Source organism: Balaenoptera ricei, chromosome 11, assembly GCF_028023285.1.
Source record: "Balaenoptera ricei isolate mBalRic1 chromosome 11, mBalRic1.hap2, whole genome shotgun sequence".
Classification (NCBI taxonomy): Eukaryota; Metazoa; Chordata; class Mammalia; order Artiodactyla; family Balaenopteridae; genus Balaenoptera; species Balaenoptera ricei.
The window spans coordinates 87,361,603-87,388,063 of NC_082649.1; the positions used below are offsets into that span (position 1 = coordinate 87,361,603).

At 42.6% G+C, this 26,461-nt stretch overlaps 1 protein-coding gene across 10 annotated transcripts in view; it reads right to left on the reverse strand.

Annotated features, from left to right (window-relative positions):
• The window catches only part of FOXP1 (forkhead box P1), a 586,392-nt gene that overhangs the window by 87,253 nt on the left and 472,678 nt on the right, over positions 1-26,461 (reverse strand). For 7 of the 10 annotated variants that reach the window (XM_059940183.1, XM_059940174.1, XM_059940177.1 and 4 more), the window contains 3 exons: positions 7,320-7,457; positions 6,182-6,268; positions 603-756 (listed from right to left, as the gene is read on the reverse strand). In XM_059940183.1, the coding sequence (XP_059796166.1) occupies positions 603-756; positions 6,182-6,268; positions 7,320-7,457 (379 nt within the window). Of the gene's footprint in view, positions 1-602; positions 757-6,181; positions 6,269-7,319; positions 7,458-18,604; positions 18,688-26,461 lie in introns of those variants that run through there. The other 3 variants (XM_059940182.1, XM_059940180.1, XM_059940179.1) reach the window with 3 other exon arrangements.

The following is a 26,461-nucleotide window of genomic DNA, read 5'->3' on the forward strand; positions in this document are numbered from 1 at the left end:
GCCTGTTCTGACGCGTATAGAACCAACGGGCTCAAAAACCAACCGTCAGGTGAATACAAAAAGGAAGAAAAGGGAGAACCCAAGAGAAAACCACCTTGGCTTTTGTAACAGCAAGAGATGAATCATAATCGTTTACAGAAAAAGAAACCTGAATTTCTCCCTAGATATTAAAAAGTGGCATTTCTAAAGCATCACTACGATTTAACACAGAGCAAGTTACAGGATGTACAACACATCTTAAAATGACTAACAGAAGCCTTCAAGAAAATGCATCTGTGATTCCAAACTGAAAACGCGAGAAGATCTGATTGAAACGCTCCCTCAGCCAGAGCAGCACTGCCTTCTCTTACTCTAAGGACGTGCAGTATTCTGATCCTGCTAAGCCTCCAGATCACCCTAGGTCTTCCTTTGGGTGCTGACGAGCACTCTGGCTTCTGGAAAGGTCCATCACTGCTCCCTGATCCGGCTTTGCCTCCGAGTGTGTATCGGCGTGTTTTAAACGGACAATCTCCTTCACGATGAGCTGGAAGAAGACGACCCCACCCCCGTCCTCCGCCCCGGAGTCTCGAGAGAGCAGCGCCTTCTGTACCATCAACGCTTACCTTGAGCAAGGGGTTGGAGGGGAAGGGCAGGCTGCCCCGGCTGGATTGTTAGAAGGCCTTGGCGCTGCAAAGACAGAAGGTGTTGCTGCTGTAGCTGCTGCATCTGTAAAAGTTGCTGCTGGAAAGCCAACTGCTGGGTAGACACCTGCTGTTGCTGGAAGAAATCAGGAAGGAAAAAAAAAAAAAAAAAATGAGATGGCCACTGCTGGGGGAAGGTGAAACGTATGGACATTTCCAAACACACTGTGATCCGCCAGGACTGAGAGCGGTCACTAAAGTTTCGCGGAGGGCTCGGGGTCAAGGCTGCTTTCAAAGGGACAGGACACATCGCCTCCGAAGAGAAGCGAGGGGCTGGGTGTGGGCCCTTTCTGCGGCCGGCTCCCATAGGAAAATAATTTGACAATCGAGGCAGCTTTTGCCTACGGTTTGAAAGGCCTGAGTTCTTCTAGCCAAGATGTAGACTCCTAGACTCTGAAATTTTTAAGTAGACACAGGAGCAGCAAGCAGGCTATAGACCACTCCAGGTCTGGAGGGATTTGAACCCTGAACCTCTGAGGTGTGAAGGGACAAGTTGCCTCCATCCCGCCTGTGCGGGGAGAAGCTTTTAACTACTCTGTTTATCACTTCTGACATAAATAAATGAGAAAAAAATCAGACCTTTGAAGAAGAAAAACTTCATCTAATATTGTTAATTAGCCATGACAAACGATGAAATAACATTGTAAATCTTTCATAGAAACAGCCACTAGATTTTAATTACACACATTCATAATTTAGCAAACAACATCGTGCTCGGCTGTGAGTGTTTAACATGAAGGACACTTTAAGCTTCAGATGCCTTCGCTTGGCTTGAGTTTCAGAAACCCCGAGGTCGGCTTGCTGGTCCTGCTTCCCCGCCCGCTTTGTTCTTGCAAAGAAGGGGCTTTGCGAAATGATAAATATCTTTCTGTTGATTGGATAATGACAGGAGGAAAACTTTTGTTGTGTAAAACATCAATACATCATTCCTGTGTTTAGCAGGTCTTGCTCCAGCCAAAAAAATTAATGTAGATTTCCTCAGTAATTATCTGAGTGATAGAAAGATAATACAGTGCACTATTACAATAAATAGAAGGAAATTATCTAATATCCTTAATCTGCTAGGAATCAAATCGAGGTGGAGGTCTTAGCCACATTATGGCTAACAATTATGAAAGGAAAATTAACCCTTCTTTGGGAAGGGAGCTCTGGAGCCAGGAAAAAAAAAAAAAAGAAAGAAAAAGGTTCTTTACGAAAAGAACAAGATACGTTTTCCTAATTCTGAGTAGTATTCAAAACATCAGAGACGTTCACAACCAAGAGGACAATACAACTCTTTCACAGAGCTTCTCCTAACTACACTTTACAAACAACTGCATTCACTTAACCTAACACATGACCTTGATCTGATACATCCATAAAATGGTATATATATCAAGACCTTCTGATGTAAAGTTCAAAGGAGGAGAAAAATGGTGGTTTCCTTTTGGTCTCCATGTAGTTTATTTTACAGTAAAAACCATCATTCTCATATTAGCAACCAATTTCAGACTTACTACCATGCCACTGAGAAAGTTAATTGAGTTTCACTCCAAAAAACAAATTCTATACCACTAACAACAAAAATTTAAATAAATTTAAATGAAAAGCCAGTGTTTTCATTTGAAGAACAGCATGCATAAAATGACCCAATTGTTTTCACCCCTTCCCAAGTTATCACATTAATGTAAGAGCCAATGATAGTTATACTCATGTCAAAATGATTTTTTCACTTCTTCAACAGGTATTAATTCACGACGTTTAGAAAAATGGGTGAGGGAAGGAAGAGAAGAAAAATAACATTGATACAATAAAAGATCAGGGAATTAGCTCTTGTTGAAGGAGAAGATCATGGGGCAGGGAGGGTGCTGGAGTTTGGGGAGAGTGTTTCCCATCTTACTGTAAATGAAATGTTTAGAAGTTGTGTATTTATATAAAATGACTGATGGCTGTTCTGTTGTCTCTGTGGCCATCCCTAGGAAAAGCTCATGAGAGCTGTCCGCATTTGAAAAGTCAGGATATAAAAGTATACAAGGCCCATTGTCCAAAGAAAGAATTTAAAAGCAACACTGGTTGCCAAACTGTGCTCCCCACCCAGTTACCAAACACAGGATACGAGCCCGTTTGTTTACTTCTCACAATTGAATGCATACAAAAAAGGTCTCCGTGCAGTCCCCTGGACAGGTCAGTAGTCGGTGTTAAAATGCTAAAGTGCCCTGATAAACCTTGCATTTCGAATCCCCTCCCTAGCGCTGCAGTCAAAGGTCTGTTTTGCTTTCTTCGGCTCCTCCCTACTGCCTAACATAAACTGTCATAACTGCCCAGGACAAACGGCCCTTTTAAAACAATCAACTTAGCCTACCTCACCCACACAGGATGGGATCTTTTTTTTGTGGCTCGACTTAAAATCAATTCTGCCTTCTCTTTTCCACACCCGTCCTGTCAAATAGTCGTGAGCCGTCACCTAAATACCAGCTGTACTGGGGCTACAGAGCACCCATCTCCCAAGGAAGGTCTTAGGTCTAAACTCAACGTGGGGCCTTGAGTTTCTCAAGGAAAACATCTCAAGGCAACTTTAGGGGAAAAAAGGAGACTAAAGGACGTTGTTCTGGCCCAGGATCAACTGTCTTACTGCAGAGGTGATCAAAAGAGGGGACAGGGCGGGGGAGAGGGAGGGCTGACGATTCAAAATAATGAGCCACTAATGACCGGGGATTCAGTAAATTAATATACTTGTTCCATCTGTCAACATCCGAGTTCAAACCCTGTTAAAATCCTAACCACCAATCCACATCATGAAATTGCTACCATGTGACTTTATTTCATGGTAGCACAAAAGGCCTACCACCTGCATGGTAATTTCAGGAGGCTTCCCCCCTTACCTTAGGGAAACAGGGCTCTCCTCATCATTGTTACAACAGGTCTCGGCCACATCCAGTGGCACTGTGGACACACCGCTAGAATCCAAGGAGACATGCCCGCTGGGCATGTCTGGGTCTGGGTCTACCCACCCTTCAGGATGTGAAGGCAACATCATCTTTGCCTTTCGAAATGGATGGCAAAGGGTGACCACCACAAACGCAGCACCCTGGAGATGCCAAATGCTACTACAGTGTAACCACCTTCCCCTGGTTCAGATACAAAGTATTCCCCTTTCTCCCCGAAACTCCCTTCCCAAATTCTGACACCACCATCGTCTTTGTGCGCCCGAGATGCCCCCTTTCTGACAGCAGCAATTTGGGAGAGTTAACTTTTATCCTTCCTTCTGCTGTGTAACTTTCGGCTTCATATTTCTTTATGTGCCCTCTGAGCTCATCTGAACTTTCATGTTCTCCCAGCATGCAGACGTGCATTCCAAACTATGTCTAACAGACCAAATAAGAGGTTAATAAGAAGTGGCAACAGAAAGGAAAAACACAATCCCTGGTAACTGATAAGAATGACAGTGCGGCCCTTTTTTGTTTGTCTTCAAATATAGAGTTAAAGATCTTTAAAAAACTAAATTTTGATGCCTTTGAAAAGAAAGAAGCACAAAATAACAACAGGGGGTTATTGCCTGCGAGCCACAGGGGAGAAACTCCATAATTCTTATTCTCCCTTTTGAAGGCTGTTAGAAATCTGATTCAAAAAAGCAACAGCAGAAGGGGAAACCTCTTGAGGCTGTAACCATTTCCTGTGATCATGCATAATGTGCTTCAAAAGTGGGTTTTTACCAATTCTGTTGATCAATTGCACCTCCTTCATATCCCTTCTTTTTTCTGCTGTGTTTACATCTGATGTGACTCAGTGACGAGCACTGTCTGAGACTGTGAAACAGGCCTGTCATGTTGATTTATGGGCGCATCAAACCACAACTTGTCCAAACTGAAGCTCGCAGTTCATTAATTAGAGAGTTGTGACTTTGAAGTCAGCTTTCAGACTGTGGTTTTTAACATTTGGCTTAATTTATATGCTCTTGAATGTGGATCTCTAAGGAAAAAACTGAAATTCCCTTCTTGTCTTTGAACTTCTTTTGACCGCACAATAATCATTTCTTTGTCCAGAGTGATGCCTGCAATCCCAGAGTCATTAACGCGCATTGAACTGCCACTGATGAGTAAGCCCTACTGAATTAGAAAAACAGCCAGCAAAACAAAGCTGAGAGCCTTCTGCACAGTGATATCTCACAATTACATGCCTTCCCTCCCTGTGCCATTTCCATTTTAATTACTGTTAGTCCTTTAGATTTACATTTTAGACACTTTTTAATCTGTTCCCTTTTTTATTATAGCAGCACCCGGTAGCGCGCTACCGTACTTAAGGTTGTGTCAGCAGTTTCATTAAAACGCCTCCTCCCCTTCACCCCCAAACTGCCCCTACTCTGCAGGGGTTTCCATCCAGGCTGCTAAACAGGACTCCAGGATGATAACTTGGCAGGGCACGGAAAATGTACCCAATTTGTGCAGAGGGAGGAGCCGGCAAAGTGAGAACGGCTGGCTCATTCCCAGCATGTAAGACGAGCGCTTCCCGGCACCTGAGCTCAGCATCCGGGCTCCTGCGAGGGGCAGGGATGGGGAGGGTCACCTGGAGGGACTCCCTGTAAACTAAAGCAAGTGGCTGCCTCCTCTGGGTCAGCAAAGAAGCTGTTCAGCGGGATTCGGAGCTGTTTATCAAACTCTGAATTGTCATTCCAAGGAGAACACTCAAATGGAAAGAATTTCAGTCCACCGTGAAAACACGAGGAGATAAGTTACATCGGATAACTTTGGAATGGGCAGAAAGATGTCACGATAATGCACACATGCCCGGAGATACTCCCCCATCTGACCGAGCCTCAGCCACGTGGAGCTGCATAGAAGGTGGGACAGAAACCCTCCCTGGGAAGGCCTTCCCTTTTATGGAGTGAACACTGTCACCTAACTGGGTGGTGGGCACATGTGATCACTACGGGCACTTACAAAGTACTGTGTACATAGAAGCTATTGCGATACACGAGTTCTTCTTGGGAAAACACAAACAATCCAAGCCTGCCTTTAAGCAGTTAACGATCCGTGCAACTTGCAGGAAGAAGTTCAACAGAGATCGGGCTGTTCTGAACCTTGCTCTAACTTTCGGGGTAAGAGATTCTTCTTCCAAAGGCAAAGGCCATCACCACATGCTCAAGCTCTCTGAGCTGGGAGGTGGGGGGAAACCAAGTGTGCGCCCAAGTATAATTTTACTGAGTGCACCTCACCTCTCCCAGGTAGATCCTGGACCTCAGTGGTACCAGTCTGCAAAAGCAGCCCTCAAGTTTCTGCCACGATCCCTCTTGCCGGTGCCCACATGAGGTACACCTGGGGTGGTGTTATAAAATACGTGGCAGCCGGCAAATGGAACCCAGAAAAATCTGAAAGAAAACAGGACAATATCTCTCGGCCTGAAGGCTGAGAGCCGATAGAGTCAGCTCAGTTGTGCAATCATTTAAAAGATGAATGACAGTTTAATAGCCACGAGATAGTCCTCTGGGATCTGCGGTTTGAAAGTAAAATATGTATTGTCGGTACCTCTTTAGGCTGTTTTCCAGCATGTTGTTGTAAAAGTTGAAGCTGCAACTGTTCCTGTTGTTTTTTATAAAACTCTTGAAGCTGCTGCTACAAAGGAAAGAGAGGACGGTAAGTAACAGAGAGTAGCGCCAAGCCACTGCCCCTTTCGGTGCCACATACAAGCTGTGATTTGAAAAATAGCACCCTTTTATCTGTAACGGCCTGACCTTTAGTTTGAAACCCGACAATAAATTTCAGCGCACGCTGACTCTTCTTGGCATTATTGTTTGAAAAGTAATCTCCAAAATGAACTGATGAAAAACATACCATTTTCTACACAAACTAATTAAAAGAAGGCAAGGGATGACCTTTGCTTGTACAACAAAGCCAGAGCGCCCTTGCGGAGGGAGTCTGGTGCATCTCTACTGCCAATCGCGTACGTGCTTCCTAAGTGATAGGCTTGGGCGCTGTTGGGGACCCGTGCTCAGTGTCTACGTCAACTGCGTGGGTAGCTTCCTCTGCGTCCTGTCCCCACGGCCTCACCCCAGCAGCTCCCATTCCTATGGTCCTGAGTCTCCTCTATTTGGTTCAGGTGTCCGTCAAGTCCGACGATGAGGCCCCCGTGGCACAACGGCAGCCGGAAGTTCACTTCAGCATCGGCAAACACGAAAGAGGTAAAATCAACTCTACACCTGACAATTAACCAACTCCAAGACGTCTCTTGATGTTTAAAAGAAAAATTCTGTAAGCTTCTGAGTTGAAATGGGGACTTCAAGAGCTGTCACATTTAAACCTGCTCCTGACGTGCTCCCTATTTTGCTTTGATTCACACCATTTAGAAGCCTCTGGCTTTCCAAATAAAAGAGCGCAAAGCCCCCTAAGCCTAAAAGATCTTATTTCTACCAAGTCCAATTACAGCCTTAATCTCAGTCCACTGGGTACTCTCCAGGCCCAAACCCTCGTGGCTTTGGCAGGGTCCCTCTCTTTCAGGGATGCAAATGCAACTGATCACCCAGGGACCGATGTTGCGTCCTGCCCCACCCTCCCTGCTCTGCTTACGCTTCGACGGGCAAAGGAGCTGCTCAGGTGAGGGGAATCCTGAGTGGAGGGACGGGCCCCAGGGGCCGTGGGAGGCTGGGGGAGGAGGAAGGACCATTACCTGCTGAAGCATGAGGGCCTGCTGCTGCTGGAGGAGAACCTGGAGCTGCTGAGGGCTCAGCACTTGTTGCTGGAGGATCTGCTGCATTTGCTGGGGAGTGATAACTTGAGGTGTCATCATAGCCACTGACACGGGAACCTAGAACGTTAACGAAGGATAAATAGGAAGCCAGGAAATTGCACGCCCGCAGCACTCAGCCTTCCGGGTTCAGGGACTGACCGGCATCAGCCTGCTTCCAGGACTGACCAATTTCCCATGTGCAGGGCATCTATCCAGAGGGGATGCAGCCACAAACCCTATTTAATCTATCAGGCACATTGATTTTAAATAAAGAAAAATAAAAGAAAACCCTGTAGCCGCTGACAAGTGTTCCCGATACTCTGGTAAACGAACAAGGAGTAAAGGCTTCATAAATGCTACCTGGAGTTAGGTTAGTATGATCTCAGTTTCTTAATAAGAATGAGTCTTTGGTCATAGTGAGATGTAGCATGTTAACGCCAACGTGAATTTTGTTTTAGGGAAGAAGGCAAACAGGAACCAGTATTTTCCCGGCTGGAGCTAATATGATCCCCTTCCTCTGTGGACCGTGACTTTAAGAACAATCAATGAACGCTGAGTCTTGTGGACAGCTGAACCTTGAATACGCCTTCCGAACTTCAACACAGACCCTTCCTCTGATGCCTTTTAGCCTTCCTTATTCACCCAGCACACAGATGTCTCAATTCTTCCATATTATGTGCGATACCATTAAAAGCCGCTTTCCATGACATTTCAGTGACAAACAGCTACAGTGATGAACTTGATAGCATTTCATATTTGCAACTGTTAACACGTTTCTGCACGGGCATCTCTGCAAGGAACCTGCACACTGTATCTGAAAGGATGATGTCTTGTTCAGATAAAACACTGACATTAAAATGACAGGCTGTCTTGGCCAAGGTTACACAAATTGTATTCAAGCGGATACCTAATGACAATGCTATGAATTCTGCAAGCTTTCTAGAATGTAATTTAGCTATTCAAAATAATCACTGCACTTGTGTTTAATTTGCAGACTACACGAGAACCATTTTGTCAGGCCCCGTAATACAAGAAGACTATTTCATGAAAAATTAACCCCCCTCCCACCACCAAATAAAAAGATAAGGAAAGGGGAAAAAAAAAAAAAAAACAATGAAAGAAAAGACAAAACCTGTATGTCTTCTAACAGTAATATTTAACCACCTTACTTTTCTTTGGTTTCTAATCAAACATGTGACAGCAAGAAGCTAGAAGCAGTAAAGGATATACTTTGTTAAAAAGGATCTGCTGTCATCTCATGTATTACAATAAAAGGTAATAACATGTTTTGCACTTTGCCTGTGTGCCACTTAAAAAAAAAAAAATCCAGCAGACAATAGCTGATTAGAAGATAAAAGAATTTAAAAATCTTTCAGGGGAGCAGTAAGCAAAAGGGAGAAATGCAGTATTAATTTTATGTAACATAATGTCTTAATATGCAGTTTATCTTGACTTTTTCACATGATTTGTCCTGTCATTTGCATAGCGAGCTCTCATTCCTAATTTCACAGTCATTATGCACTGATGTCCCGATTTCTCAGCATCACTAATTTTGATGAACTAACAAAGGTTCCTGAAGGTCAGATTCACGTACAGTGAACAGCTTCCACCGTTGTTGTGGGCATGTTTTGTGTGGGGGGATGTTTATGCACAAGTTTCACATTGTTTGGAAAACACTAGCTGGAACATTTGAAAATTTTCATTAACCCAAGTCTGGAAGGTCATCAATGAATTCTTCCTATTGCAGGGGCCTTTTAAGCGTAGATGTGGATACACTGTAATTTTAAACAGATGGGCATGTCTGAATATTTTTATATGCAAACAGGGACAGATGTATATGAGTGGATAAATTATCCTTTTAAAAAGATACTTCGCAGCACGAAATATCACCAATGATTAGAACAGTGAACTTGCATTTAATCTAGGACAAACACCAAGAAGACATTATCAAAACATCTAACCACCTAGAAATTCATTCCAATTAGTTGACTCTGTCTTCATACAGCAGAAACTTTTTGAATTTTTCAATCTGTATTGGGTGCCAATCTCTATCTTTTGAGCTGCGAAAGCCAACGTATCACAATAGAAGTTTACTTTTCCTTGAGAGTTGCATCATCATACAGGGAGGTTTGATTAAGCAAACAAAAGAACCATGTTTAAGGTTTCTTTTTTCCCCTGCGTTTCTTGGATGATGTACAATATAAATATTCTTGAGCCAAATTTCTGATGGTGATGAACAGGAAAACAGACAGGAACAGGGTGGTGTTAAGATCTAAGCTGGTGATGAACGCAAAATTAACAGTGTTACAACAGAAACCATCATAGAAACAATCTCTTGCTCATGATGTTTAAAAGGACTATGGAGAGCCTATGCAAGAGAAGGGCACCAGAGAACTTTTGGGGGTGATGGAAATGCCATCTATCTTGGTTGGGGTGGTGGTCACAGAAGGTGGATACAATTGCCAAAATTCTTCCAACTGTATACTTAAAACAAATGCATTTTATATAGGTAAATTATGCTTCAATAAAACAGATCTAAAAAGTTTAAAACAATGACATACACAGATAATTTTTAAACCCTCATATACAGTCAACAGTTTAAATCTCCTTTTCCCAAAGTTATTTATTCAATTTTTGTCATCATGTTACAGAACAGTAAAATGAACTTGAGTCTCCTCTCCTTTTTCCCTTTGGGCATCTCGACGGAAGTGGTGACAAGTAATCAAATGCTTAAAGCAGCAGCAGGCACAGCCAAAGGAGGGAAAGGGGCGAGAAGCCTGAGTAATCCTCCAGCCTGGTGACCGGTCTCTGAATAATCAGAAGTGGGCTATTAGATCCTGATGGCCTTAACTTTGCTTTTACTATCTGAAACCACATTTTCACACAAGTTAGCTCTGAGCTTCCAAAGTGGGCTCGAGCTTCATTTACAAACATAATAAAACTGAGATTTTCCCAAAGTTTCTCCTCCAACGTGTCATGAAAATCAGTTAAGGAAAGCTTTCACAAACATAGCCAAATGAACCAGAAACCATTGTGGGGTAGAAAAAGGAAAAAAAAAAAAAAAAAAAAAAAAAATCTGAGCACAGTGTGAGGCTTTAAATAGTTAAGAATTATAGCCTACATATCCACTGCCTTGGCTCTCGACGTCTAACTTTTTCATGTAGCTAGTCCCTACTAATACTGGGAATCAAAGGGCATGCAGTACCAGCGAGAGGCTATTATAGCCCACACTTTATTGCCCATTACTACTGAGGTCATTAGCGGCAAGAGTGATTGTACTGGTCTTAACCTATTGATCACTGTAACTACTATCATTTAATCCTGTGTTGAATGTCTGGAAAGCAGCTAAAGGCACACAAGAGAGAGTGCTTCAGCATTGAGAAATATGGCCAAGGCTTCGAAATTACACTTTGATTCATAAAATCTAGCCAGTGGTTTAAATCAATAGTATTTAAAACAGTCATGTGAGTTTTTAACTACAGCACTCTAATATTTATGAGCCCCTCTTTCAGAGTATTCACTCAAAACTAAACTACCCCCCCCCAATTCCATGTACCTACTTTACCCTCCTTGAGATAAAAACATTAATTTCTGAGGTTTTGTGTGGTACGGGGCTCATGCCTTAACTAGGAGTTCAAGCTAATGCTCGATTTCTTCCTCAAACGACAATTTAAATATAATGCAAAAAAAAAAAAAAAACCTGTATCCCCGATACTGTAACTACCTTAACTGTTTGAGTATATAGAAATGAGTATGTTTTATGAGTTAACAATGAATCATAGAAGGCAATTTATGAAGAACGGGAATGATTCTGTCTAGCTGCCTTCAGGGATCAGAAATTCAAATTAAACTTCTGGCAGACATTTAAAGAATGCTAGCATACAAAACTGAATTTAAACACACACACACACACACACACACACACACACACACACACACACACACAGTTAACACTCTTTAGTTGAGTTTCAAGAGGAAGTCATGAATTAAAAAAAAAAAAATTGGTTAATACACTGCTGACTGATACCAATTGGGTGTGGCCCACCCCAGGTGCACACAAACCTGCGAACCTGGCAGCCAGAGAGCTGTGCTGGGGCCATCAGGACACGGCTGCTGGTGTGGGCCTGCTGCTACCTTCCTACCAGCCACTGGGGAAACGTCCTCTGCACCAATAAGTGCTGTTAAAGGCCCATCCACTGCTGTGTAAATTCTGCCTGATACAGTTTTCTTTTACTTCCAAATGGCTTTATATCATCTGAACGCTAGAAGAGTATTAAAATAATATGGCTTATTTTTCTCCTCCATCCTCAACAGGGAGAGGCAGGTGAGGGGAAGGGGAAGAAAAATATCTAAAAAGCAAACAAACAAATAAAAACACCCATAGAAACAATACTTATTTCTAATCTAGGAGACAATTGGAGGAATTGGGTGGGAGGGGAGATGACACAATATAAATACTGAAAATAACATGTTATCCTTTCTTTTTCTTTCTCTTTAGTTTACACTCACGTTAACTCCAAGGAAATGCTGCCAGGTATAAATACACATAGATTTCTGGACCTCAGCATTTCTCATAATTGCTATGTGTACAAATAATGCAAATGAGAAGATAAAAACACTTTAAATACTGCTGTATTTCCATTTCTCTGGATTAAGAATTTAGAAACTAGTTTTCATCTCTGGTTATTCACCTCGTGGATGTCCCAAGAAACTTAAGTCCCTTCTAGACCTTGGGCTGTGTTTGAATGATAACCGACCAGGTTAGGCAGTGTCACTTGGTTCATCAAATAAGAGCAAAATGAATTAAATTAGAGTGCTCCAGAACATCAAAACAAAACCAAAGAAAATGGCTACACACACACACCTATGTCAAATTTGATATGATCATGTAGAAGCAAGCCTGTGTAAAAGAAAATAAACAGCAAGGCCCCCCCCATGAAAGACAACAGTTTTCATAATTAATAACCCAGTGGATACAACTGATACATCGACAAACAAAAAAGTTAGGAAGCTTGTATCTGTTCCCCATGGTGTTTAGAAAGAAGAAGAAACACACACACAGACACACAAAAACCCAAAAAGCCACAGATACCATGTAAAATAGCTGTATCACACAGGAAAGAAAATACATTTCTGACATAATATTTCAGTCTTCAAAAAATAAAAAAAAAGCATGCTATTCATGTGGAAAGTATAATTCTGTTTCATTACAGAATTCTGTTTTTTGTATAACTCTTTTAGGCTTCGCTATTTTGCCACAATACTGTACAAAGCATTAAGGCAGGTAATGGTTATTATATTAATGCAAAATCATCTAAGTAGTCAGTCATTAGCATAACTGTTCTCTCAGTAACAATACAACCACCTATTAAAATTTTAGGGAAAAAAAAAGACCTCTTTAAAATGCAATTAGCATTTCATTTTTTATCATTTTGTTTATTACATTCTATCAAGAAAGGCTATCCTTCCTTCAGGAAGAATTGTATGGCCAAGACTTGCCTGCCAATCAGGAGTTATTTCAGGTTATCAAGCCTAATAAGCAATCCTGGCAATGCTCTCTGAGCTCTTCTTTTGTCTCTAAATTGTAAAAAGTGGCATAAATTCATATTTGTTTACAGCACAGGCATTCGTGGGACCTCCACTGCTCTCCTCTCTCATTTCCCCACGCACACAAGGTTACTCCACTAAGTGCCAGCGTAACTGTTTTAGCTCTAATATCAGCTTCATTTGCATAAAAATGTAAAGTTTACATAAATTAAATCGCTTCTCCCATTAGTGACTGTTAAATACAGGAAACAATGGAAGCTACACGTGAAAGTAATCATCCAATAAGCCCTGATCTTTTCAACCTAGCAACTATTATTATTATTATTATTATCATCATTTAGAAAAATGCCCCCTCTTCCTTCCTCAGTCTCTTTCTCTTGGACGAGGGATGGAAAAAACTTAGTGCACGTGGATCAAACCTGCTATGACAGTTTATATTAACAACGACAACAAAAATCGTCTTTTAAGTACCGTAAAGAAGAGGAGGGGAGAATTATTCCAAGAAGGTACCTCAGAATAGATTCTACCCACAGATCTTTAGCTCTTGAAGAGAAAAGGAAGGGGCCTTGGTTACATAAGCTCCCTTACATTGAAGCGTTATTCAAAACTAGTGAAAGGGAAGGCAACTGTATCCATCCTATTTGACACACATAGATGATTAGAATAAGGAAAGACAACTTGGAGATACAGTTGCAGATCAATGGATACTGTTAAATGAAGAAAAGTTAAATCTTGATCTTTTGCCCATCAAACATTTTTCTAAGACTAAGAATTAAATGGATAGGTCTTCATGCTTCAACCAGCATAGAAAATATCATAGGGTGCTTAACTACGAAAAAATATATATCATATACATATAATTAATATATATACATATATATTTTACTATTTACTGAGATACAGGGGGGATTTTAGTTGGATTTAAACACGCAGGTAGGCCAAAATTAGATCATTCCAACGTTTTTAAGGCCTGACTGAGGGTGCAATCACCCTTTCCTTCCCCTTTTTTTCAGAATTACAACTTCTGTTTCTCAAATTATGTAGTTTCTCCTGCCTATTTCCAACACCTTTACCTTATCCATCACAGTTAAGCTAAGGGGTGCAAATTAGATTCTAATGGGAAAGCATCAGTTGCTTCTTTGACAATCTCACCATTCACTGATTTATTTCTAATGAAGACAAAGCCCAACCCAAAGCTCCCTACGTGATAAAGGCCAAAACATGTTCAAAAATGCCTAGTAAAATCAAGGCAAATGGCAAAGCCATGAAGACCCACCCTCATGAAGTGGTGTGACAATTAGAGTAATTGTACAAAAAGCCATCTTCAGGACAAAGTAAAAGAAATTAAGCTGCCACAACAGTAACAGGTTAGATGAAAAAAATCAAAATTTAATGTATTCTCCCCTGTGTCATCTTGTTTTGTCAAGACATCAAATAGAATTGGGAAGTACAAAATAACAAGCCCTTGAGAAATCAAAGAAGCCGACCTTTTTGATGTTGTTGATTTACCTTGTTCTCAGTTATTTGAACAATGATGTTTCAGATTTAAGGGCCAGATAAAGCTTAAAAATTAAAACATGATACCAAGGTATCCCAAAAAAAGCGCACCCTCACATTTAGCCAGCAACTTCATTGATTAGTTGCTTTCAACCGGATTTGAAAAGGAGGCACAGTGCATGTATTCAATATTTATTTCTCTCATTCTAAATTAATTTCTCTTCAAATAGCTGTCAGGTAGGAAGAAAGACTCAGAGATTATTCCTACAGTCCTCAAGTAGAGGCCCAGTTCAGGTCTTTCCAGATAGTTCAAGTTCCCACCATCTGTAGAGGACTGTTTAGCTAAGAGGTAGCTGAGTTTTCTCTTTTTAAAAAAGAGTAAATAAAACTGAATGTAGAATGCCATTTTTGAGGAGGGGAAAAAAAAAAAAAGTACTGCACACTTTGAAATGACTCAAACCAATGTCCAGAAATATCATGCTATTGCCAAGAACAGAAATCTTTCATCAAACCAAACCAAATTCATGTCTGTCCCCAAACCCAGCCATGCAGGTATACACGAAGCTGCATTCTTTCTCTGCCCCCGGAGAGCTACAGCTTATCAGCAACATAACTCCTAGTCTTGTATGAAATCTTACGTACAAAGATATATAAAATCTATATATCACACGATAGCTTTCTCAATTTTTATGTGTAGATGGCTGCTTCTACTAGAGCATACATATGAACCAAAAAATGCAGCAGTAAAAAAAACATCTGTTTAAAAGACACTGAAAGTAAATAACCTAGTATTTACAAGCACTAGTAGAATTCGTAAGATCTGGACTAGTTAATAGCTATTAAATGACTGTAACTCCTTGTCTTCAAATTCATACGCATTTTAACACATAACACACACACCAGACACTATGTGTTTATTTACTCCAACCTTCTCTGGTTAACTGTTGCTGCCTTATCCCTCGCTAATAAATCACAAAGAACTACCTGCAGTGGACTCGGACGATTCTATTTGCCAAACTCCTAAGAGGACAGTTTTAAGTTTCCCCTTAGTGGTGTTCATCTACAACTAAGCCACAGAGTAAAATAAATTTCTTCAATCTCCTTTTCTTGGCCAATTCAAATTTTATTCACATTTTAGTTCAAGCTAAGAAGCTCGTCACACTACTGTCTCCTGATTGCCTCAGTAAAACCCTGTAGCACCAACACACTTCTGCCACCTTACTCAGCTGAGATAAATCTGAAATTTCATTGCTTTTAATTAATCTGGATTTTAATTTCACTGTATCTTGCAATTGTGTGGAGGTTGGCTGAAAAGTTTGCAGAACTGGTCAGCGTCATGAAAGAGTTTATCTTTCAAGTGACAGCTCCTGACAACATGCAAATACAAGGCAGTGATGGTGAGGGTTTTGTTTTTACAGTACACTTGACTGTAAACAAACAAACAAACAAAATTCAGGCCAACCACTCCTATCATAAGCTTTCCGATGATTTATGGTTTACCAACTGAGCAAGGTTACGCAACACTGCATGCCTTTAGATGCATTACTTCAGCTAGTTGAGATTTAATTAAGATCACAGCCTCTAAAATCCCTGTCAAATGAAAATTCAAAGAAGACAATACACTATATAGCCTCTCGCAGAATGTTTCCATTCCGTCCTCTGGAAAAATATGAGTTAATCCGCGTTTCTATGGCTGCAGACAAAAGTTCACTAATTTTGTTTTCTTTTGACACTTAGGTTGTTTTCTATTGTATGTCATGAGATCATTCCCTTCCAGGGAGGGAAGAAAAAAATCGAGAGTGAAACACGTTGCAGAAAATGCCCTTGACATTATTATCCGACATTAGCATAGCTTAGCTATGATGTCATCACATCTTCATATAATCAGCCCATGCTTAGGAGAGTTTCATTTAATGAAATATGTTTATTTAAACACACAACACAAGTGGGAAGCCTACCTTTCTTGAATTACTCAGATTAAAGAATTGACATGTTAGGCTCCTCATTTCCTTAACTGACCAACTTTTTATCAAATGAGCTGCACATATGGGTAGAAAAGAAAGTTCCGGGAGCAAATAAGAGAGCATAAAGGCCATTACTTTCATTCTATAAGTAGTCCCTAGGGTAAAAAAAAAAAAAAAATATATATATATATATATATATATATATATATAAATAGATTTCTTCTTACAAATTGGTAGTGACCCATGCTCTTTTTTCTTTTAAAGAAAAAATTTATGATCATGTGGCCCTTTACCTAGTCCAACATATTTTTATTTGCATCATCTTAATATCTGGTTGCTTATCTCATGCCTTAGAAATGACAGGTGCTCACAGTCTGGCTCTTGACAGGCCACTACACAAATAACTGTCTTGCCTGAAAGGGCTAATGCAGTACTAATGAACAATAAATCAACTTTGATTATCAAGTGTCAGCCCAATCCGTTTTCAGTTCAGCTCTATCACATCCTAGAGTAAGTCAGCCAGTGTCTCTGGGTAGGCAGTCTGTATTTTGGTTTCATTTTTACACACTTTCCACTGAAATGTGTCAGGCAGCTACAAAGAATCACGTAAAATAGAAGTAGACGTTTTTTCCATGTAAGCGAAGGGCATCAATTAGGAGAATGTGCTTCAGTCTTCGTTCGGTTTACTTAGTGAGGAGTCTTAACATTCGAGAAAGCTTTGTATTCTTTTAAACAACAGTAACAGCAACAGATCCTAAACTAGAATCTTAATGTGATCATGTTTGAGGTTTTTGACAATGACATGCTAGCTTGAACACTTTACCACATAAACCAGCTTTGACTGAGCATTCCTCTTGGAAAATCTATTACAAACAAATGGAAAAAAAAAAAAGGCCGCCTCTTAAATAAAAACTTCACTCGATTTGAAGTTAAAAAAAAATGGCTTCTTTAACACTGACTTCCTAATAAAATAAATGTAACTTATTTTTTTCTTAAGCAGATTAGTCACTGATAGTATGATTCACATTTCCTGTTATTAGGCTTAATTTTTCCCCCAAACGTGTCACTTTCAGAATGTTGGAATCTATGGAAATGAGATGATTTGCATTTTTAAATTGGCTTGATTAGAACACTTGGTCTGTGTGGACAAGAGTATAAAATTATTAGATATTTCACTCCGAACCGGCAGGCCCTGAAGGAGTTAAACCCAAAGAGGAAAAGAGTCTATATGTACTTTGCTCTAAAACTTTACCACCCACTTCCTAAAGGTCCCCTCCTTCCCATCACGACACTTGGGCGGGGGGAACCAAGAAAGTCTCGTTTCCACTGACCGTCTTTCAGGCAGTTCTGACAGTTGAGGTAGCTACATTCAAAGCCGGTTCGGATGGGAGCACCCCCTGACAATCCCTCAGTCTGCTGCGCGTCCTAACCCAAAGCCCACTCACTACTTAATTAACCAGCAAAGTAATGCAACAGAGGCTGAGCCGTCCAAACCTGCCTGAGTGTCCCTCCGCCAGCCTGCCCTTTTCTGTGTGCGGCTTTATTCGTCCCCCTCCCCCCTTGACTGTGTGTGAACTCCTTGAATTTGAACAGCTAAGCTGAAAATAGCCTAGACAGATATAGAAACAAACTATCAGAAGCAAAGAAACATCCACACGGGTTACACTGAGATGGAAGGCTCCTTGTATATGTCACACGCTCTGAAAGTGACATAAATCACACCCCAGATACGTCCCCCGAATGGAGTGATGGCGAGGGCTTTACCAAAGTGGCTGCCTGAAGGCCAGAACGGCAGAAAACCAGTCGCAAACGAAAAAAAAAAAAAAAGAGAGAGAGCGAGCGAGAGCGCGAGAGCAAAACACAAGCAGGACTTCCTTCAACTCTCAACTACACCCCACCCATGAACATTTTAAAAAAGGGAGAGCAAGAGAGAAACGGGGGTGGTGGTGGTGGTGGAAATCTCTCTCTTCCAGGACCCACAGGCCTGGAGCTGCTTCTTCCCACCCCTCCACTCCCTCCTCCCGCCTCCACTTCCAGAGCGCAACTCCCACCCAAGTTGGTAAACAGCGATGGTTATTATTATTATTTTTTTTTCCAAAAGACTCAACTTAGAAACCCTCGGGCGCTCCTGCCTTCCCCAGCGAGGCCCCAGGAAGCTGGCACCGCGGAGCCCGGGGAAGGAGAGCAGAACGGCAAAGATCAATCACAGGGACCAACCTGACACTCTCCATGTAGCCGCCAGGCGCGCGGAGCCGGCTCAGGGCGCCCGCGCGGGCCGGGCGTGGGGTCCGGCGGCCTCGGCGTGCAGGCGGACTGCACGCGCGCAGGGGCGCTCCGGCTCGCGGGCTGACAAGACGCGCCGCGCCGCGCCCACCCGCCCCGCCCTGCTCCACCAATCACAACCCGCCTCTAAACACCCCGCGCCGCGCCGCGCCCCACACAATGGGCTCCGCGGCCCGCGGCCCGCGCCCGCGCCCCCCGGCCCCCCTCCGCGCGGCAGGTGAAATCACGCTCGGCTGAAACCCGGCTTTTGTTTCGGGAGCAACTCCGCTTAATTGCTGTTAACCCTTTGACCCGCCTCCGGCTGACGTCTGGGGAGCCGGGCGCGGCGCGCATCTCTCCCTCCGGCCGGGGCTGCCGGGTCGGGGATTTTTGGTGGGGTGGCGGTGTTTGTTTCCTCTTGGAAACTGACAAAGAGTTGTCCCGGCCTTTCAGAGCAACCCGAGCGGCAACGCAGGGGAACCGGCGCGTCCGGCGCACACCCCGACTGCTCGGAGCAACTGTTTAGAATCGGAAGGGGATGCGGGGCTCAAAGGCAGCGCAGGAGAACTTCCCCGAAAACGGCCTTTGCGGGAGAACTTTCGCTTCACGTCCCTGGTTTTAACCCAGCCTTGGCCTCTTTTATTTCCCCCCTTTTCTTTCCAAGAGCCGGGTTCGCCAGAGTGTGCTTGTGCGCACAGAGGAAAACGAACCCGACACGGGGGTTGAAATAAATAACCAACGTACCTCGTTGCTGAACCAAGCTCCTTGCCCTCTAGAACGACAGCTGCTGAAGCAAGCATCTGCCACTCTTTCGCTAAGGAATAATTCTCTAAATTCCGTTCTTATTTATACTACAACATCAACACAGGCTACTCTCAATGAGCACTTGAAGATGACCTCTATTAGTCACTGCTCTTTAAAGCTGTTTAAAGCTGAGTACAGTGTGAGAAAAAAAAAAAAAAGTCACCAATATGCTAAACTTGGTGGGCTCAACTGGCCCGATTTCGGTGCCAGGTTAATTTAGTCATTTTCGGCAGCTCTAGAATCACCTCTCTAATTTACCCTTGTTCAATTTAGGGAAAAACTTTTTGGCCTATACTTACAAAACAAACATACAAAACTCTAACTTTTTAATTATTTTTTCTCAAAAATACTCGAGGAAAAGTAGTCGTGACATTAATGATTACGTATTTTCCCTCAATTAAAAAAAAAAAAAAAAGGCCACAAATCCTACTCCAGTAATTTCAGTTTTACTTGAAAATATTTTTCCATTTGAGGTGTTATGCAGGTTACTACAAACCAGAAAGCATATTGATACTATTTCCGATCAAGCAAATGCCTGAATTTCAATCAGGTCAGCTCAGGAGCAGACAATTCCCCCATTAATCTGCCAGCAAAAGAGACAAAAGCGCCAGTTGACTGTCAACTTATGATCCGATGTTAAATGGGTGCAGCACTGATCGAGCTCCACCCTAAAGTGTTTTTGTGTCAGATAACAAATTTATTAATGGAAGTTTTTCAGGTCACAAAAATGTGACCCCACCCTCTCATGAATATTCAACAGAGAACCAAGGGCATTCTTTTTTGGGGAGAGGGGCCTTAAATCTGCCAGTGTACCATGCATCAGTAGAGTTCTGACTCTTAAAGAGACAAGGCCCTCCTTCCGTAGGGGCTGGCAGGGCCCCAAAGACAGGAAATAAAAATATAGGAAGTTCTCTCCAACCAAGGCACAGTGAGAGAGGAGAAATGTTCATTTCAAAATCCACATGCGATTTTTTTCAAAGGTATTAAAATTCATTAGAGATTTAACGTCTGTGAACAATATCAGGGTGCCCTTTAAAGAAGCAATTTTTTTTTTTTTTAAAGACAAATTCTTTCAGAGGCATCCATAAAACTCAAGCATGCTTTTACAAGTTGGCCTACCTCCTTTGCAGGTCTGCGTTTGTAAACTAATTGTCTCCGGGAGCATCCAAACAAACAACAAACAAGCAAACAACAAACATTACAGAAGCTTGTGACCCAGCTGTGGAGTCCAGCCTCACACAAAATAATTAGAGAGTGATGCAATGCGGTGGTTACACAAGTACTAAATTGCATGGTGGTGGCATTAAGCACCATGAGACCACAGAGCAGGGGGAGATGAGTGGATCAGGAGAGGTCTGGGAAGGCCCCTTGGGGAGGTGGTGTTTCGAGGACTGATGGTTTGGATAAGGGGGGAGGTGACAAAGTAGCTTAGCAAAAGCAGAGGCCACCTGGAGCCCTTCCCACCCTCTCTCCAAACATGACATGGTGACTCAGAGACTACTTCTAGGCAAGAAAATGTACCACCAGAGATAAACCTGGATAAGTTTTATATGCCCAGGCCATTTTGGTTAACGCTCCCAACGCAGGGGGCCCAGGCTCAATCCCTGGCCAGGGAACTAGATCCTACATGCCGCAACCAAGAGTTCGCATAAGGGTTCGCATGCCGCGACGAAGATCCCGCGTGCCTCGACTAAGACCTGACGCAGCCAAATAAATAAATATTTAAAAAACAAAAAACTTAAAAAAAAAAAAAAAAAAGATCCCTTTCCATGTGGTCCTGTCTACCTGCCCTGTGCCTGGGATTCAGTGAGAACTGGAACTTTCAATGGCTGGAATACAATATAAATGTTAAAAGGTGCAGTGATTTAGAAGACTTAGTTAATGCCATTTGTTCTATGAGTGCCAGGTCATTTTGGAAAGGCTGGGTCAGAAAGGCAAAAAAATAAATAAAATAAAAATAAAAGCAGCGGCATGTGGACATTTGGATTGCGGGAGCTTTAGAAAAATCTGGATTGAGGGGCAGGCTTTAGAATGGGTTACTCAGACACAGGGGTTCATTTAGGTGTCACAATGTGAACAGAAATTGCAATCCCCATTTTACAGAGGAGGAAGCTTAAGTTCAGAAAGGCAAAGTGATTTTTTTTTTCTTTTCCCTGTCTAAGAATCAAACACACCCAGCTCCACGGGCCACAAGGGGAAACAAGACACTGCATAGCTCCAGAAAAAGAGAGGCCATGATAATATAAAATGAATACCTGGGGGGAGGGGGAGGGCTCATGTTTAAGGAAGAGTGAAGGAAATGCTAAATACCGTACTGAAAAATATTTTTGATGCCCACATCCTAACACCCACAACAGATACAGCCCTTGTTCAAACACCACATATTAAGAAACCTGTCAGTTGCTAAATGAGTCCATTGTGCAGCTGGCTGTGTACTTAAGAACAGATTACTATGATCCCACACCAAACTCTAACCACCAAATAACACACCTGGGACTCAAATCATGTATTTTATTTGGTTCTGCTGAGCCCTAGCCTTGAACGCAGAAGAAAGTGAAAGGTTATACTGCCCATTCAGAGCTGAGAATGTAGGTAAGATGTATTCAACGCAGAGTCAGAAGGAGCATCTTGTCGGGACGTTATTCCCACACTTTGATGGATGGCACGGCCGAGGAGACACCAGCCACGGTGCTGGGCCCACGTGGTCCTCGGCTCCAGCCGGAGCTGCTTGGCAATCACCAGAAAAAAGGACATGTAAATGGGCACTGGCTCACATATTTCTAAGCAACACTGAGAGCGAGACACCTCCCCAGATAAAGTCAGTTATCTCTACCAAGGGATGAACAGTTTGATGGGCTGAAAAAAATCAACTTGCTCATGAGGACCAAAATCTTCTTCTTTTTTTCTTTTTCTTTTTTGGCCGTGCCGTGCGGCATTCAGGATCTTAGTTTCCCGACCAGGGAGCGGACGCGTGCCCCCTGCGGTGGAAGTGTGCAGTCCTGACCACTGGACCGCCAGGGAATTTCAAGGGGCCAAAATCTTAATTCAATTCCCCATCTTCTTCCAAACAGCCCTTGCTTGAACACTTATTTCCTTTCTTTTTAACCATTCGTTTCGTGGAGTACCCAGAACATATTCTGAAACGACAGAACTTAAAGAGATTCAACCAACTGACCCTGTTGCTAGAGGAGAACACGCTGACAGAGCAGGACTACAGAATTTAGGCCCCTCACCCCAGAAGTGGGCTTGATGACCTGCCCAGGGAAGCGAGTCTCTCCAGAAGGAGCCCTGCTTTAGTTATTTCTCATGTCTCCAAAGACCGCCAACCAGCAGCCAATTAGAGAGACTAAACTGCAACAGACATGCCCGATTCCGGACATTTGGGCACTTGTCTCCAAGGACCTGCCGTTCCTTCTTGATTTAAGTGTGGCTTTTACTTAAAAATATAAATTAATACATCATCCATCTACAGGGAGCTAAGGCAGTTAGCTCCAGATTGCTATTGTTTATGTCGCTGTGATGTCTGTGGACAATGAAGGCAATTACGTTGCTTTTTTTTTTGCTCCCGCTCAGCCAAGGGAAAAGACTGCAAGTTCTCACTCTTGCGCAGAAGTTTACATTTCTCCCCGTGACACCCTCCAAACTGTCATCAGCATCTTCATTTGATGCAACATTTTATAATGCGATTGCTCCTGGTTAATTTTCTAGATACACACTGTGACATGTCAACATTCAGGTGACTTATGAATATCATGGGTACAGAAGCTATGGAAAACATTTACCACCCTCTCCAAAAAAAAAAAGTCCCTCACTCGAAAAATGTAAAGATATTCATAGAATGTCACCGGTAAACAAAATCACGTCTGGGAGAGAAAAATGGCAACATCCATTCCAAACTCTGCATCTGATTGACAGTAACAAATTACTCTCTCTCATTTATGCTCAAACTATAATCTCTTGTTTTAATATAATGTACAATGTATTACTGGACTGCTTCTACCATAAGGTTAGAACAGATTACACCGAGGTGCACAAAAGCCTCAAAAAGGGACACGTTTTAGGGCAGGAGGTCATTTCCCAAAGAGCTCTTTCCTTCAGGTATCAGCAAGAAAGAATCACTATCACCATGAAGCACGAGGCCTTATTCCCCCCCCACCCCCCAAGAGTGATAGTGCTGATGACACACCCATGTGCAAACTCTCGATTTTAGGCACAAGCAGAACTGGGTCACTGAAGGGGAAAAGAAAAAATGGCTCTTGGGTGATGAGATGACATTTGAATATTTTTTTTAAATGTTTAATTATGTAGAAATCGCTGAGTATCATTTTAAGGCACTGGCCACCTTTAGGCAGGAAAGTCAGTTTTTCGGGTGACCCGAGGCGCGCAGCAGGCCTGCGAAGAGGCAGAGATCCATCCTGCCCTCCGAACAATGCTCACCAGTCTCCCTCCCGGCCCACGCCACCCTCCTGTGACCCTAGGCTGACACACCCTCATGTCAAAACCTTCTTTACGCCTGCCCTCTGCTGGTAAGCCTGCCAGGACTAGGACATTTCGACTATCTCAACTTATTCCAAAGATAACTTTCAAAAGCTGGAGAGAGAAAGGCCGTGTAGTGAACTATTAACTGGAATATATAAATTAAGACACTTAAAAAAAACGGGGGGTAGGGGTGGGAGGGGATGACGAGGGTGAAATATGGCACTTTTAATGTAAAAATGCACATCCGTCTACTCTACTGCCGGCTGGCTCAGAGCACAGGAGTGCCAAACTCTATCTCAGCTCACCTAAGAGAACAACCTGTATTACTGCCGGGCATCTTGCCTTCTCCTTTGCTCCCTCTCCGGGGAGAGGTATGTCGGTGCATTTTCAATAAAACACCTTCTTAGCAGTAAAGGGCCACTGTTCCCATTTCAGTGGTCCCTAAGGTTTCATGATACAGTATATTTAGCTGGCTCGCGGCTCAAGTTTTCCTCAGGCATTCATAAGATCCATATAAAAGGAAAAGGGATAAAAAATTTAAAAAAAAGGGAAAGAAGAGCTTTCGTCTATCCTTTGTTTAAGTAAGACAACAGTTAACTCTGAGATTGATGAGCTGGCATGAGTCCCCCCCAAACAACGGGACGCGCTGCCAGGCTCACTCCCCACGACAGGTGCCCTGGCATGCGAGCCAGGCGGGCAGGGAGGAGGGCTCTGGGCATCAGCTGGTGAATTTCCGCGGCAGCAAGCAAGGGTTGAACGAGGCAGCTCCTGTCAGCGTCAATGGGAAGCACGGGGCCTTACAAATCCCTGCATCCCATTTCAAAAATATATCTCCAAGACGGGAAAATGAAGCTTAGCAGTTGCAGCCTCAGAAGCATTCAGGAAGTAGCACTCTTGACAGCGCTTTAGATGCCGAGTAAATGCTCTTATAACGAACACGCAATCCAGCTGACAATAAATCTTACACCAGGGAAGCCCGCGCAGGGCTGCGGAATCCCCTCCAAAGATAATTGCCTTCCACACTGTGTGGCATAGAAATTGCGACATCCAAAACCCTTTCTGGGGCCCTATAGCTTTCTATGGCTTTTCTTTCCTTAATAGTCACTGATTACACACACACACACACACACACACACACACACACACAGACACCTCTGCCTTGAAAAGAGACCATAGAAAAATCCAAAGATTTGGTCTTCCTTCCTAGAGAAAAGTGATGAGGCCAGTTCTTGGCAGGGGAGAGGGGATGGAAGAGGGAGGCTGGGAAGAGAGGAAATGTGTACGGACTCAGGGACAGAATCTGAAGCAGGACCTTAAGGTCCACAACCCTCAGCGTCCACTTCCCACTATTTGAAAGCTCGGGTAGTTTCGCAAACAATTCCAAATTGGGACTCTCCCAACAGGTCCATCAACAGGTAGGCAGATCTTTTCTAGTCCAAAGTGGCCTCAAGTGCTCTGTTTAACCCTGAGATGGTGCAGGAGTATTAGATAGGACACGGGGGTCTGTCAATGACATTGTCATTAGCTAACAGTGTGATTGTGGGCACATCCCCTCACCTCTCTGAGACTCCACACTTCACCTAAACAAAGAGAAAGATGGATAAGATACTCTCCATATTTTCTTTAATAATAATAATAACAACTATCACTACTAACTACTTATTATGTGTCAGGTACACATTTTACCCTAGCAGAGGAACTAATTTCTAGGTGCTTTTTAGCTTACAGTTAATGTCATATATAAAACTACCAAGAATATAGTTAAAAAATATAAACAGGATTTGAGAACTCTTGAATCTTAGGCACTACTGTGTCAACAGAATATCAGGGAACAAAGGGAGGGAAAACTGTTTTTTGGAAAACAACTCAAAAGCTCTTATTCTGATCCTCTCTAGGTCATAAACCCTGTGAAACATCAGTAACTTGTGCTCCATTGAATAAGTAACTAACATGCTTCAGGACTTGGTGAATTGAGTTGGGGTCTCAGAGGAGGAGGCTAAAATCACCTGACGTCCTTTTTCCTTGTGATTTTTTCCCCTCTTCTTTAACCATCAAAGCTCTCTCTTTCCATCACGCCTGCTCCCACCAAAACAATGTTCTCAATTTCTGGTCCAACCTCGCAAGCCATTCACCTGCTTCTGTCTGTTTCATATCGGAAAGGAGAGAGGAAAGCTTTATGCGCCAGGTAACTACTGGTGGGGGCTGGCATTTCCATCTCAAGTTGAAGCCACAGGTAAGGTTTGGGCTGGATGAAAAGGGAAATTTGCAAGGAAGCATAGCATCACAGAGATATTAGATTCCTTTTGAGATCGGATAACTCTCGTCTTAAGAAAATGCATACAGAAAAGCAGACAGTCCAGCCTGCAGGCCAATTATTTATTTTTTATTGTTTTAAATGGCATTTCATCCCTCTTGAGGAAAAGCAATAGATGAAGCAGGAAGCTTTCAGGTCATACAGAACTTTGTTCTTTTCAGACAAATAAGGTATTGTGTGTTTGAACAATAGGAGGAATGTCTAATAGATCTTAA